Source organism: Mus caroli, chromosome 5, assembly GCF_900094665.2.
Source record: "Mus caroli chromosome 5, CAROLI_EIJ_v1.1, whole genome shotgun sequence".
Lineage (NCBI taxonomy): Eukaryota > Metazoa > Chordata > Mammalia > Rodentia > Muridae > Mus > Mus caroli.
Genome location: NC_034574.1, coordinates 75,049,072 through 75,065,876, shown reverse-complemented (window position 1 = coordinate 75,065,876; position 16,805 = coordinate 75,049,072). Strand labels below are relative to the sequence as shown.

General features: G+C 38.4%; 1 protein-coding gene across 23 annotated transcripts in view; it reads right to left on the bottom strand.

Moving 5' to 3' along the window:
* Nucleotides 1-16,805, bottom strand: part of Adgrl3 (adhesion G protein-coupled receptor L3) — a 762,557-nt gene that overhangs the window by 166,857 nt on the left and 578,895 nt on the right. For all 23 annotated transcript variants that reach the window (XM_029477382.1, XM_029477372.1, XM_029477362.1 and 20 more), the window contains 2 exons: nucleotides 3,939-4,241; nucleotides 1,945-2,048 (listed from right to left, as the gene is read on the bottom strand). In XM_029477382.1, the coding sequence (XP_029333242.1) occupies nucleotides 1,945-2,048; nucleotides 3,939-4,241 (407 nt within the window). The remainder of the gene's footprint in view (nucleotides 1-1,944; nucleotides 2,049-3,938; nucleotides 4,242-16,805) is intronic.

Genomic DNA, 16,805 nt, shown 5'->3' with positions numbered 1-16,805 from the left:
CTACAACAGAGGAGAGGTGGGGAAGAAACATGTATGGAGAGTCGGGAGCTGGGAGAAGTCAATCCCAGTGTCATTCATATTCAGACAGCAGATAAAACAGACACAACCAGGAAGAGAGGAAGGAAGGGAGGGAGGGAGGGAGAGAAGGAGGAGAGAAGGAAGGAAGGAAGGAAGGAAGGAAGGAAGGAAGGAAGGAAGGAAGGAAGGAAGGAAGGAAGGAAGGAAGGGAAGACAAAGTGAAGAGAGACTGCTAGTGAGCACATGTGGCTGTCAAAGTGAGAATGACTGAATCACAAGTTAGCCAGTGTGTGGAGAAGCAGAGAGTCCTAAAGGTATAGCCTCTGTGAGCCTCCTCTGTTAAAGAATGATGGAGAGAGCTCAAAAGATTCTTCTGAGCACTTTATAAACTTACATCATGGTTATAAATTCCAGTTGACTAAATTCTTTAATTTAAATGTAATTATAATCTAGCCAAACTTTATAGACCCGTAAGGATTAAGCAGAAATGCTTTGGATGAACAAGACCAATTTATTATAAAACAAAACATCTCCTCCATGAATCAAGTGGGCAACAGCTGTCTGGTCTTTAAAAGGAATTATCTCTTTTGTCCTAAGATTAGCAGGGCTGCAGAGGAAAGGAGGGAATTAACTATCATTATCAGTTCAAGTCACCCGGTAATTTCTGCAATGAAATAGCCCAAGCATATTCAGAAATTATCATGAAAACACTCAGCTTTCTAGGTGAATTATTATTGAATTTATATTAACCCCTGGGCTAAGTATCTAGGGAACTTTTCTCTTTTTTTAAGTTGCTAATGTAAAAAGATATGCTGCTGATCTCTTAGTCTGATCACATCCAGGGAGAGTTATTTGCCCCGGGGTCTGAGCTACATTGTAATAAAATCAAAGGACATAAAAGCTGTGGCAGGAACAGTGCTGAAATTGGAGAGGCCTCATTATGAACGACAACAAGTATGCAGATGCATATGGAAGAGAGTCACAGAGTCAGTAAAACCCGAAGCTCTTCCTTGATCGACGATGCACAGATAGTTATAGCTCATTCGGTAAATGATCTACTGGGTAGGTATTTATGGATTATTATACAGAATATTATTGAGGATAAGCCTGGTTAAAAACAAATACAGAAAAGTGTAAATGGGCCAGGCAGGCTTTTAGGAAGGCCATCATTTGTAATATTTCTCAGGATATATACATATATACATATATATATATATATATATATTTCAGAAATTTCACAGCATGGCTAATGTGCTATTGCTGGACTCTGCATTTCAGAAGTGCATAAATCCACATAAATTGCTGTAATAAGGATCCATCCCATAGCCCTTTTGGCATAAATGCACATCTGGTCTCTGTTTGCAATGAAATCAATTCAAAGCCCCACAGTGCATTAATACTAAAAATGTTCAACATATTGCAACTGAATAAGCCCAAATTTGCGTCTGAAGATGTCATTATACACGTGTGTACTTTTAGCACTGATAAGTGACTAAGTTACACAACGTTTTGCAAGCTGCTCAAGATCCAAGAGGTAGAATTTTCTGTATTATTTTATTATTTCCAGAGGAAATATCCACATGCGTGTAAGCTTAATTTTTTTTTCTAGGCTTGATGGTTAATGCCTCTTGGATGTTCATCTCTGTAGCTTAAAGTGTGACAGAAATTTGATTAATAATAAACTTACTATAAATAACAATGCCTGGCTTTATACATGGATTTTCAATTTAAAAACAAGAGAATTTTGAAATTAGCACATCATGTATTAAAGGTTGTCTTTTAATTTTAAATTCTATTAAAATAAAATTCCATTAAAATGTACTGTTTTAGATTAATTTTTAAAGTATCCTATTTGTTTTTCAGAACAAGTAATCAACAACAAAGAGAGAGAGCCTACTAAGCTTCTCTTAAGGGTTTCAAAGTTACCTTCTGCGTTATGTGATTGACCCAAGGAGAAGAGCAGTTGCTGAGATCTGGTCCTTGGGGGTCCCATATTCCATCAGGAGCAAGACATAGGTAAGTTGATACACCTACAAACAGCAAGAGACATTCCTGTTACAAATAATCACATCATATTTCTTAGAGTCACTTCATGTATGTATATATATATATGCATATGTATACGCGGCCTTAAAAATTAGATAATTGTATTGAGATAGGATCTATTAAGCTCCAGAAACAATGCTTTGAAAGTAAATGAAACTGGACAAATGTTTAAGAACAAATTAAGAGTCCAGCGTTTTTAAGCATTTGTTAGCAAATATTGCAGTTGTGGGGAAGAACTTCATGAATTAAGACCACAGAGAGCTCATTTTAGTGGACCTGATGTTCTGTTCATAAGGGTAAGATAATATTAGCAATGCAGGCTTTCAGGAAAGCTAGGTGGGAAAGGCCATTTCGAGTAGAGGAAATACGTCGCCTTTGGGAGATGTCAAGACTTTTTATGGGGCTTCTGCTGATTGAAGTTTTATTTAATTAACCTAGGAAGGCAAGAAAGCTGGGCCATAAAGCTCCTTGATCAATTATGCTAGAAATTAGGGAAGATTTTTAAGAAGAGAAGAGTGGTTAAATTCAGGTTTCAGAAAAAGCATCCATAGTTGAATAGAGGATGGATCCGAATATTTACTGTGGTTAAAGTGAGAAAGCTAAGACCAAAATTCAAGAATATTTGTAGGCCTGGCCTTGGGGTTAGGGCGTGGATATATTGGCATACCCTTTAAGCCCTGGGAGAACTTGAAAAGGGCTACACAGATACTGTTCCTCGGTTTTCCCAGGAGAGAGATGATCTGTTCACTGGTGTAAAGTGCTTGCTTTCAGATCATGGTTTTCACTCATGCTGGCGGGAGCTGCCTCACAGAGGCAGTCAGGTTGCTCTCCCTTCTCTTGGAGAGCGAGGAGGAACTGACCTCAGAAGTAAGGAAGAAGAAAATCTGTGGGGCTTTCTGGTTCCAATGTGAGAGAAAACACTAGAGAGAAGTATCCCCACTCCTTTTCAGAGAGATGAAAGAGGGGTGTTAAATTCTTAAGCACTTTGCTAAAATGGGCACTGATAAAAAAACAAGACCATCTCTGGTGTTCCCAGCACTCTGTGTTATGGAATCTAAAATTACATATACACAGTTAAAGGAACCAAGAGAATAATGTCCAAAAATAGCCCATAAGAACACATGTATGTATATCAAATATGTATTATATATAATATATATATAATATTATATATATATTTGATGAAAAATGCAAATATTTGTTGGTGTGTCAAGTATTATGAAGTTCAGTGCAAACGACAAGAAAAGTAGAGTATTTGTCTTAAAATGGTAACTATGACCCTGGTGTATTATAAACATGGCAGAAATAAAATAGGTTCAGAGGCATCTATTTCTTAATTATCTCCTGGAAGAAGCAGAGGAGATTGTTCTTAGATCGATGCTTCTGAGTAGGAGATAGCTCCCAACAGAAGGCTCGTGACCGTGTCAGGTACATTTAGCTACCAGAGAACTACATAAAAGATATTCATGCTTTTCTCCTTTTTAAAATGCACGATGTGATGTGATCAATGGTCAGCATGTTAGGTAGAAGCCTACACACCAATCCAAGGACAGAGCAGGGATGTTGCAGGGAGGATCTGGCTCTGTGGAGCATCATCTGACTTCAAGCGCTAACACTAAAGGAAAACTTACTCAAAAGCATTCTCCCCTGTGACTTCCGCTGACAATGGAGCACCCATTTGGTTGAGTTCATAACGTATTCAAATAATAATAATTAAAATGGATGGTAACAACAAAACCGAAACAAAGAAGAGAACTAAGAGGACAGGAGAAAACAGGAAAAGAGAAACAAAGGAAAAGGAAACTGAACTTAGTGTGAAAGAACACAAGCAAAACCAAGGAAGCCCTGAGCTAGGCTGGCTGGGGCAGGCTTACCTATGGTTCCTGCTGGGCACGGCTGCTTTGCTACCTGCCCCTGTCGGGTCTTAAACCACATGATTTCTCGGGCTTCCACAGCCTCGCAGCTCTCTTCCATAGCTGGGATTTGGGAGGCTGCCGAAGGCAGGTGTGTGGTGACGTCATCCAGCACCTCTACGGCGGGGGATGGCGTGCTGGTACTGCGGTTTCTTCTGCCCGGCAAGGATGCGGTGGTACTCCTCCCTATGTTCCAGGTTGTGGTCCGGAGGGTGGTGCTGGTGGTCGTGCTTCCCATACCCAGGGATCCTGTGGTAGAAATCCCTGAAACACAATTGGAAAACAAAACAAAAAACAAAAAAATCCACCTACATTGCCGCTCATAGTATAACCTCAGGAAATCCCAAGATCAGAAATCAGTTTTATTTGACACTTTAAATAATATTAGGGCCCTAGAAATCCATGACCTCATTTGCATTTTAGACATGGCAAAAACTTGCCAGTACCAAGGCACCCGAGTGCCACTAGAGTACTAAACCAGCCATTCGACTTCTACCAAACAGACGCATTTTACGTGCTTTTCTTTTTCAACTCTAATCACAGAAAACAAGATTACGGCACATTAAGACTCTCTGTAAGCTTATCAATGCTCTCAGCCTTTCTCACAATAAAGAATTAAAACCATAAACCCTCCACTTACAATTTTTCGAACTAGGCATAGAGAAAAGTTAGATGAAATATATTCATATTAGATGCTGCGGTTTGAATGTGAACAGTTCACCACAAGTTCACTTGTGAAGAGTGGGTCCACAGACCGGGCCGTGAGAAATTGTGCACTTAGTAGGAAGTAAGGCTAGAGGGGGGAGGGGCAGTAGGGGGGTTGTTGAGTGGAGGAGGACCTATATCTCGGCAGGGTGCCAGAGGGGCTCTCTCCTCTCTGATTCAAGGATAGAGATGTGAGCAAGCTGACTCCCACTGCCTAGGATAGAGCCATCCCTTGTCAAGCCCTGCTGGCCGTGATAGAGGATAGATGATAGGTGGTATGACAGATCCAAAATAAATCCTCTCATATATACACGGGTGGTGTGTGTGTGTGTGTGTGTGTGTGTGTGTGTGTGTGTGTGTGTGTGTGTGTGTTTTCACTCATGTCCACAGGAACTCTCTGGACGAGCTAAGTTGTTCTCACTTCTCTTTTGGAGAAGGAGGAACTGACATTAAAAGTAAGAGAGACAGAACTCTGTTACATTTATACATATGTGTCTATATTATATATTTAAATATAATATATAACATATGATATATATTAGTTATATATATGTAATAGATAATGTAACTTTCTAAAAATGATAAAGGAAAAATATTAAAAAGAGAGAACATAAACAAAAACCCTTACACATACAAACAATTAATGAAAAGAAAGTTTGCAAATTTAGAGGGGCATGGAGGGGTACATGGGAGGAGAAGAAGTGAGGAGAGGGGAGAAACAATATTGTATTTGTATTATAATCTCAAAAAGAGCAATTCTGAGTATAATCTCTTATCATATTTTATTTGAGTACCCTAAAGGTCTACTCTTAGAACTGACCCAAGTTTTTGTTTTGCTTTGCTTTGTTTTGCTTTGTTTTGTTTGAGAAAGGGTTTCTCTGTATAGCCCTGGCTGTCCTGGAACTCACTCTGTAGACCAGGCTGGTCTCAAATTCAGAAATCCTCCTGCCTCTGCCTTCCAAGTGCTGAGATCAAAGGTGCGTGCCACCACTGCCAGCTGAACTGACCCAAGTTTAAAAAACAACCATGTCTGACTTATTAATGTGAAATGGAAGCACTTCAGAAGACGTTATGTCACTAAATTACTAACTTTACTTATTAGTAGGAGTCTGAGACATTGGCTCCAGCCTGGTACAGGCTAACTCACACTAGGAGACTTGGGAGATTCCTATGACAATCTTCTTGTCTTTCATAAATTAACTGCATCTCTATAAAAGTCTGATTGTCAAGTCTCAGTTGCTACAGAAGAGATGCCAAATTCATGAGAGAGAAATTGCTGTCCGTAAAACTTCCCTATCTAGGACTGGTATGCCAGAGGCAGAAGGGATTGCTTTCTGAACATCAGATCACTCTAATAGTACATTTCTGGCACGATGCTCTCTGACTTCACGTTTCTTGGTTTGATGCGCTCTGAAATCATGTTTCTCAGTTTTCTGCTTTCTCTTTGTTTTCTCTGTACATGAAAGGAAAGTGGGCAGGCAAAATGGTAATGCAGGCTGTTATACCTACAAGTGCTTCACGCTGAGAGGAGCAGGAGGAGTACCTCGTTTCTGTTCAGCTTCCGAGTGCATTGTGCGCACTGCGGTGCAAACCCTGGCTGACTGAGTCTCTTTCCTGTATCTGAAACCTCAGTAGATTTTCCCATCTTTCCCCAGTCACTGATGTACTCGGAGTCCATCACTGTTGATGAATGGATACAGTCGGGTCTTGACTGTTTTTCTGATAAGAGCTACAGAGTAAAACCATCATCCTCTTTAGTATTTATCATCCTAATATAAGAGTTCAGGGTTCATAGTCATTAACTTTGATGTGTGCTATAGATTAAGTAACTTTTAATAAAATATTTCAAAATGTTTAATCTAATGCTTTAGATTAAAAACAACAAGATGCGACTGAAAGCAGATTTAGAAATCAGCAAAAATGCATCAAAACTTAGGAAGGTAAGAATAAATTTAAAATCACGAATGTAATACTATTACTCGTTTTTACAAATTCATGTCAATGTATCATCACTGAGATGCAAGAATATTTCATTTTTTTTTTCCAGATGACAGAAATTTGACTTCTTGATCCTGTGGCTATGTTAAGGCAGTAGTTAAAAGTGAATCTCACATGTATTTTTTCTTTAATTTAAATAAAACCAGCTCTCATTTGTACTTGTGAAGGGACCACTTAGAGGAACTGTAAAGCTTTCTGACAAGGACTATAATCTTTTCATTGATAATGAGCTGTAGTTTTTATTTCAAACAAAGCCTTGCTCGTTCTTTGTCTTTTTAAGTTTGATCACATAAAAAAAAAATAAGAGTTGTGGAATTACCTGTTATTAGCTAAATAATCTTATGCTCAAATTAACTTGTTTGTGAACCTCTTTGAGCTAGAAGGGAAAAATAGTTTTAAAATAGAAATTGTTTTTAATTGTCTTCTTTCTCGAGAATTATATAAGCACTGCAGAACGCTTTCAAGATGAATGCCTTGTTTAAAACTGGATATTTTAATTAGCATTTAACTAGGAGGGAGATTAGTTCAGCAATAATTTTCTCTATAAAAGTACATGGCTGTACATACGTACAAGACAATGGCAAACTGCTACAAGAGTTTTACTTATGGTGGCTCCAGTCTTACAATTTTCAAAGAGATCTTTTAGTAAAGATTCAGTGTATCACTGTACTCTAATTAAACAAGTCAGAGTTTTGGAAAACTATCTCATCACAGCAAAACATTTTGGAAATAGCACCGCCACGTAATAGAAATGTTTCTTTTCTTTTCTTTTCTTTTCTTTTCTTTTCTTTTCTTTTCTTTTCTTTTCTTTTCTTTTCTTTTCTTTTCTTTTCTTTTCCTTTCTTTTTTTCTTTCTTTTCTTCTGAAATTAACTCAAAGCATTTTCGACCTTTCCCCAGATGTATGTCTTAAGAGTAAAATCTAGACTGGATTACTCTCCCTTTCAAACTCTTGAATGGTTTCTGGATACTCTCAAAACAAAAGTAGACCATCTTTACTTCATACTCAAAGCCCCTCCACAAGCCTCTTCCAGTCATTCTGAAAACTCTCTCATCTCTTTATTCATTATTTAAATCACACAGGATTCATAGCCCCACATCTGCAGTCTCCTTCTCTGACACGGGGCCTTTGTCATGGGAGTGAGCACCCCTGCTTCATTTCCACCTCACTATGTCCCTACTTCTGCTTTGAGTCACAGATTATATGATAGACGACTCCATTAAAGAGCATTTGCAGCCTCTAAGCCTGGCTTATATGCTAGCACATGTTTTGTTAAAATTATTTCTTCTGAATTCAGCCTCACCAAGGGTAAAGGAGCCTCTAAGATAAGAGGATAAATATCAGGGACAGGTCAAGTGAGGCAGCAAAGGATGACAGAGGAACCACAAAATGGGGAAGACTATGCCAACAGAGTAACATGACAGACCTAAATGTCTCTCAAGAAACAGTCTAGAAAATGTACCTGATTAATTAATCTATGCTTATCACTAAGGAAAACCACTAGACAGCACAAAGAGTAAAGCATCCGACAGTATCAACCAATGAGACCCCTCAGAGCTCCCAGAGACTAAACCAAGGTGTACACACGGAGGGACCATGACTCCAGCTACATATGTAGCAGAGGATGGCCTTGTCAGGCATCAATAGGAGGAGAGACCCTTGGTCCTGGGAAGGCTTCATGCCCCATTGTAAGGGAATGCCAGAGTGGGGAGGAGGGAGGGGGCACCCTCATAGAAGTGGGTGGTGGAGAGGGAGATGGGATAGAAGGTTTGGGGGAACTGGGAAAGGGGATAACATTTGAAATGTAAATAAAGAAAATATCCAATACTTTAAAAAGGAAAATGGGGAAAAAAAGAGTTAAGAACCTGGGAACATGAAGGTCTTTCCTTGAAAATGACTCTATCTCGAAACAGTCATAGTGAAGCAGATACTATCAAAAAAAAAAAAAAATCAGCTCAAAACAGACATCCTAATCCTAAGAATCAAGATCAAATTTCTCTCCTTGGAACTGTGTCACTGAGAAATGCCTAAAAGTGAAGATTGTCCAATTCTGTTGGAATTTAAACAGAGTAACTGTCGATTTTAACCATCTATCCTGGCCTTTCAGCTCCTCTGTTAACCGCTCTGCCGGGATCCCATGGGCCCTGTTTGATGTCAGCTTTTGGCAGAGTTAAGTACCAGTGAAATACACAATGTCCCTTGAGCTTGTAAAAAACAACAAAAACAAAACAAAACAAAACAAAACAAAAAACTTGTCTCATTGATAGATACTGACAAAAGAAATATCTGAATCCCCAGAAAAGCTCTTGCTTGTTGGGGTTCCAGCTAGCATCACATGCTATGAGACAGTCTTGATCTTCCATGAGGCAAGGATGTTGTGACAATGTCTCAGTGGGTGCTGCTGTGCCACATCAGCTGAAGACAGCAAGTTTAATCAAACGCTGTGCTAAGCACCTGTGTGCTGTGTGTGTGGAAAAATAAATTTGAGTGACTACTTACATTTAGCATTTTATTCTCTTTGAGTATTTTGCTTAGTTATCTTTATTACTCTGTCAACATTGAGTGTGTCTTCATAGCCTTTTTCCCTACCTCTTCCCATCATCATCATCAAAAACCCTTTCAGTTCTCCTAAGTACTGTCTATAGTAATGCTTTATAGTTAAAAAACAGTCAAACATTTGATTTATTTTCTTTATTTTTTTTCCTCCAGCCTGTCTTAAACAATTATAACTTAGAACGTCAATGCAAGTTTTGTGGCGTATATGGAAAAGTGTGACCATGGCAATTTTTATAGTGATTAATGTTTTATAATATACTTGCATATTTGTAATTTCACTTAATTATGATCAAAATTATAGAGTGATTGATATTATAAATTATTAATTTTTAAATGAGGAAACATGACATCAAACAGTAAGCAAATCACTATCCTATAGTCAGAAACTCCTCTTGTTGCGTGTCTCAGGTTTATAATACTTTGCTATGAAAACGGACCTGGGGCTATGTGCATATCTGAGATCTAGTACTGGGAGGCAGTGGCCAGATAATGACAAACTATAGACCAGTGAGAACTGCCTAGTGGGAGTCTGTGTGAAGCAAATGGGAGCCCTCGGTTCTGATCAGCAGTCCAATGCTTTTCCAGCACATGCAAGGTCCTAAGTTTGATCCCTAGCACCAGAAACCATCCCATGAACAGAAAAGAAAGTCTGTCATCATGAACTGCTTTACACTTCTACAATGATCAGTCTTATGCCAGCTTTTAATACAATAATGAGGGAATAAAATGATTCTAATAAGGCATTACTATCCTTGATTATACAATAATCATATTTGCAATAAACAGCTTTTTAGAGGATGTAATACTCAAGACAGAACAGAAAGTCATGTGATCTTAATGAAAATTTCACTTTACAGACAAGTTGTTCTCTACTCAGTGAAAACCTACAGCTTTTTTTTTTTCAGTTGTCCATTTTCTTCTTCCCTCTCTTCAAAACATTATTCTCTTTGCAGCTTTCCTGTTACAAATGTCTTGTATTACCCTCATCTCAATAGACAATGCTCCGGGTGACTGCAAAAGCACTTTGTGCTCTGCACTTGCCAAGTGTTCATTTGGATCCAAGGTCCATTACTAAAGCAAGCCTCCCAAGGGTCCAATAGAAGAAACGAGAAAGCTAAAACCATCCCAGTGCTGAGCATGGCTTTTGGCTACTTGTGCAATGCTCAGGATAGAAAGATGCTCTCCCTGATCCCCATGGTTAGCAGAAGGTGGCAGCATATTTGATTAGACACAGCCTTAAAAGTGAAACACTGCTATTATGCATCAAGAAATTATCCAGTTCCTTTCAGAATTCATTTGTAGGACTTGGCAGAATGGCCTCTTGAGAGTGGAAAACCATAGACTATCAGCCATGTAGAGGGATATTTATTTCTGTAATTTGATCCACTTATATCTCCTGGTTCTCTCTTAGGATATTATCCTTAGTGTAAATAGAGAAAATTAAGTGTTTTAATAAACAGGAAATCATAATGGTCTTGTTATATATGATAATAAGTGAAAATATAAGATTTTAAGGGACTCTTCTTTAAAATTATCTGCTACATGTTAGATCCCAGAAAACCAAAAACCACTAAATGTTTTATACTATATTAATGCTTCTATTATTTGGGGGCACCCATACTTATCTTTATGATTATTTTACCCATGCTTTAATTATGTTTCAAATATTCATCGGGTGGGTGTAGTCATCTTCATTAGGGAGTTGACAAACGCCAATCTGTTCTACTAAGTTTAAATCCTGCATGTTTATGAAAACTCACATAGGTTTTCTGACAACTTTGTATAGTTGCTGAGTGACAGGACCTGCATTCAAATCGAGATCTATCAAACATTCCCTGTCCGCTGGGACAGTGCTGCTGCTTTACAGTGAACATTGACACATATTTATACCTGAGTTAACATATACTGGATTTTGATATTAATTTGATCCAAGCACTACTCACGTATTGTTTTTAAAGGTTATCCTATGACACAGACATAATGGGAGTCTCCCACGTATCTACTTCAGAGGATCTAAGCAATCTTATGAATACAACTCAGACACTGCTCTACCTCAGAAAGTAAAGCCTGTGAGAAACTACCATTCATAATCTTCACTTTCAAACAGTAAAACTGAGGCATGGAGTGACTGGAAAGTTTTCCAGGCTTACAAATTCAAAATAAGAAGAGAGGAACAACTGTAGAGTTCCTCTTCTCAGCCAAACTCGGAATATGGAGAGCCAGCAGGTGACCTTTGAGCGAGCAGCTGGTTTTCTCTAGTTGAGAGTAGAGGATGCAGGCCTTACGGTGATCTCCCATTTTGTTGAGGGCATTTCTAATTCTTTTGTGGGCTCAGACCTATTACATAAGGGAGCTCTCTTGCTGCCTAAAATCGTGTTCCAATACAGATGGGCAATGAATATGTTTCTGCTACTTTTCTAATTTATTATATGCCCAAGAGTGCTCTGTTACCTACAGTCCATAAATGACACAGAGAAAGGTGAGACTTCTAGTCTTATAGCACTTGGAAGTAATAGACTAGTATTTCCTTTATTGATTGAATTTGCTCCATGACAATTCCATGCACCTTGATAGTACATTCTGTTCACTCTCACCTCCTGATCACTTTTCTGTCCCACCTATTAAGCCTCATTCTCAAAGGGCCCTTACCCACAGGCCTTTCATTTTCAGATCCACCAATTTTAACCAGGACATGTTTGCCTAGCTACAAATTTGTAAATACCCTTTGGAACACAAAGGCAGTGGTGACCTGCTACTCAGAATCTGCTAGGGAAAGGTAAGGCCTAGGAACCTCTCCCCCTTCCTCTTCATCCAGGAATGACTGTTAACTGACAGCTGTGGTGAGGTCATGACTGCAATGGCTGTGTCAAGCTCTCCATGTAGCATTTTGCATCTCATCTCCATATCTTCTAGTTCTTCCAGGTTGTTGTGCCATCCCCGCTCTGCAACCCTGGTCTCCCAGAGTAGTCATTGCATCTGAGAGGGGTGGTATAAATGCCCACTTAAGATTGAGCACACAAATCCCATGTGCTCAAATATTCTTGAAAGCCATGAATCCCTGGATTCACCACTTTTCACTGTGCTTGGTGACAGAGGGACCGCTGAATTTAGCCAGGCATTAATATGACAAGTTTGACTCCATGGTCTCTGAGGAACTGATAGACGTTTGATGTAATTTTTCAACTGTCAAGAGTGTAGCATATGTGACATGCCTATGAAATAACTGGATTGACTGTGGATCTTTAGAGCAATTTACATTTGCTACGCACTTACATTTCTAGGAGACTGATAAAAGCATAGCAGAGGGGCTGAGGATCTTGGTTGTTGTTTTAAAAGTTGTTTGTATTTAGAAACTAGGAAGGAGGTATTGAGATCAGCCTGTACCCTACTCTCAATTACTCTATAATGTCTAAGACAGTGCTGTGCATGTGTGTGCGTGTGTGTGTGTGTGTGTGCAGACTGTTCATTGGCATAGAACACTCTACCTTACAAGCAGCTTTTGACTCCATTTTGAGGAAAGATGATTACTGTAGACTTTAGGTAGGCTCAGAAACTAAGGCCATCTGTTCCTAGACCTAGACCATTAGTCAGGTACCACCTGCCCAGAAGAAACTGATGAATTGAGTTATTCCTAGAAAGAGACCCAGTCTACAAGTTTACTGGACTGAACTGAGACTAGAGGAACATAGAGTATATTAAAATCATATTACGGAAAACAAGTCCAAGATCTTATTAGACATGCCAGACCAAGAATATGGCATAGCAGTTTCTCTCTCTCTCTCTCTCTCTCTCTCTCTCTCTCTCTCTCCTCCCTCCCTTCCTTCCTCCATCCCTCCCCTTCTCTCGGCTCCATAAAGTAATAGGTACTTAACACAGTGATAGCATGTCCCCATAACAACCCAACCTGATGTGTGACAAGGACCAAGGACTCCCAGAACTGTTTCTGGAGCTTGGCTTAAGCTCTCTTACCTGCTGTGGACAGAGCCTATCAGACATTCTGCCCATCCATCTATTTGGTCTCCTGGTCCTAGATATGACCCACTGTTAACTACTCAACCTTGCAGCTGATTTCTATCTGCAGGCATCACTCTCAAACCTGACTTCAGCAGCCCCAGGAGCAGCTCTAAGTGCTGGTCTGGTTCAGTATCTTAGTAAGGCTCATCCTCAGCCTACTTCTGAACCTTCTTGGACTCTGCACAAGCCTCTCTAACTTGTATTTATTCTGTAATAAATAGAATTTATTACAGAATAAATTCTACCTACACATAGAACTATGTAGATATGTTTACAGTGCGCTGTGTGGTATTAGAGCTAATATGAATAGTTTAGACTGAATAAGAGTAAAAGAATCTTCATTTGCCTTGACTAGGATAGGCAGATTATATGACACATCACAGTCATTGAAACAGTAGAATGATTCATTGATGACTTCGTTGTTATCCAATGAATTTTGAGATTGTTGAATAACACAAACATATTTGTCTATGTTTCTGGAGATATATGCTCACAACAGTAATATATTGCATTATACTATCCAAGTAGTTAAAAAAAAACTAGAAACAAAAACTCCAGCATTTATTTTTTTTATGAAATTAACTTAAGATTGAAATAACCATGAGAACTGGTTCTCAAGGTACTCATGATAACACCCACATGCCTGAAGCAGAGGCTTCCTCATGAAGCTCCCATGTGAGCCCATCTATTTTATTTTCTTGTGAAGTCATGTTCACTCACTCTTAAGCATGTATTTTATTTAATAAGGACAAGGCTGCTAAATATTTCACTCATTCAGTATTTTAAGTAATGACAGAGAGTTATGGAAGTAATTTGTACCTGGTACTAAGTTCAAGCAATACCAAAGTTATGTTACAGTTACTTCTAAGCAGCAATCAGTGTACAGGATATAGACAGATAGATAAATCATCTGTCACAATAGCATTTAAACTCTGTGTTTCTCACTCTCTTTTTTCTCATGCAAATATACTATTTGATATGTAACAGGTGTTTTGGTTTTACTGTAAATACATCCCTTACAAACTCATATGACTGAAGACTTAGTCTCCAGTCATTGGTATTGTTTGGGACAGGTTTTGATCCTTCAGGAGGTGAGGCCTGGTTGGTGGAAGGGTGTTTCTGCTGCACAGACCTTGAAAATTATATTTCCCTCTCTGATTCCTGGTTTATCCAAGTGTGAGTTTGCCAAGCTTGGATGCAAATCTGTGATCATCCACTCCAGAATACATGTTATAGAAATATTTAACACAGAAGTGTTAATGTTTTATTTAGCAATTTCACACCCATAAGAATATCATGAAGAGTATAGATCTATATGATGAAGAAACAAAGTGTTTCTATAGAAGCTATATTATTTTTTAATTTATACACTAAATTTTAGCAAGCATACTGTAAGTTATGTATAGCCATGCAGTTTATACATATCAAACCACACTATAATGGAGTGCCTTTATATAGTTTTAAACAGAAAGAAAAATAGAAAACTTTGTGACTACTAAGGCCTTCTCCACAAAGTTACTTTTTAAAAAATCACTTTCTCTTTTCTTTAAATAAATAACACCATTTTTGGTAGAAAACTAAGTGTAATTTTCTACAAGAATCCCAAGGAGTATTCCGGAGCAGATACATTTAAGTGTATACTAGACAAACAAGCATGCACTGACAATTCACAGCAGGATCAGCTTTATTGACTTCCTAACGCACTACTGGACAACACTGAAGACAACACGTAGGACAGCAGGTCTGTGATTATGTGCTTAACTAATCAGACTGAAGCATTTTCTGTTGTAGATTAAGAGCATAGTCCTTCTTGGTCATTTCTTAAGACAAGTGGTAGTGTGTAAGTGTACATGTCATGGAACTGCAATGCTTGGGGAAGTCTGCCAACTACAGCAACTGTAATTCTCATATTTATTCAGGAATAATGGTAGTATAACAAGAGTCAAATTATCTTTATTTACTGTGCAGTATTTCAAGAGAGTTAAAAAGACACATCCACCTTAGTCAGGTGAACTACTTCCTGCATCATGTAACCAGAGAAGATAGACTATCTAAAGTTCAATGATAAGGTTTATCTTTCCCCTGCAGCCTCTGAAGACCCAATATTAATTTATGTCACCTTTATCTAAGCCTCCTGCAGAAAATAATCAGATTACTATTGGTCTCTAATATGAAATGATTTTTTTCTTCAGGAAAGAATAATGTGGGTTGGAGATATAGCTCACCAGTAGATCATGCCTTTGGTTTGTGCAAGGCTCTAGGTTTAAAATCCAGCACAATAAAAAAGGAATATGAATTAATATAAGATACTTTCCAGGATAATTTATCTATGTAATGTTTCAAAATTTCAGATGAGATGATATTTGTGCGTGAACTACATAACAATCTCTTTTAAAACATTTAGTACTTAGGTTTCGCAATAAAATGGGGCAAAGGGAATGGGAAAAAAGGTCATTATAGTTGTTTGAATGCAAACTCCCATAGGTTAATATGTTGGTATCTTGGTTTCTAGCTTGGGGAACTATTTTTGAAGGATTAGGAGGTAAAGCATTATTGAGAAAAGGTGTGTTACTGGGAGTAGGCTTTCAGGATCCAAAAGCCATTACCACTTCTTTCTCTGTCTCTGTCTCTCTCTCATCCCTCCATCCCTCCCTCTCTCCCTCCCTCCCTTGCCTCATCACTGTTGTCTCAGCATGTAAACTCTCAGCTTTTGTTCCAGCACCAATCCAGCCTGCCTGCCTGCCTGCTGCCATCTTTTGCATCATAATGGTCATAGAATCAACCCTCCAAAACTCTAAGAAAGCTCCCAGTTAAATATTTTATTTTCCATGTTGCCTTGGTCATGGTGTCTCTTCACAGCAGTAGAAAAGTAACTGGACAGTTAAGGTAATACTGAAATATGTGATAGGAAGTAAATCAATCTATTGTAGAGTTAAAGTTGTGGACTGAGCACAAAACAAAGAAGTCAATAAGAGATTATGGAAATCTACACAGAGCTTAATGTCCTGGCAAAATAGCCTGATGTTCTCATGAGGAAATGTTCTAAGTTTGCATAAGACTCAATGAAAACCCAGTTCTTCTTACAAAGCACCATAAAGATAAAGATGACTGGGATCAGTGCTATAGCCCAATTACACTGCACTACCCTAGTACTGTAGACCCCCAAAGCAAATAGCCTCTGACAGACTATTGTTCTCTTGTCCTGCCACAAGTGTGTATTGGTTTTTAGAATCATATTACATGCTTAGGGTGCTCAATTAATAGCTATCGAATAGGTATACTCTAATATCAACAACTTTGATAGGACAGACTAACTCATACACAGTGTCACTGATACTCACACCTTAGGTCTTTATGTCATTTCCCTCTCTCATCTGAATTTGTTCTATTTGAAAGCCTTTTATTTTTAAACAATTATAGACTGATAGGAGATTATAAAATGTACAATTATTTCATCCAGAGTCCCTAACTAGTGAAAACATGTAGCTATAGTGTTTCAGAGCTAAAAAAAACACATTGGTTCAGGATTCTTTCTTTTTTTTTTTTTTTTTTTTT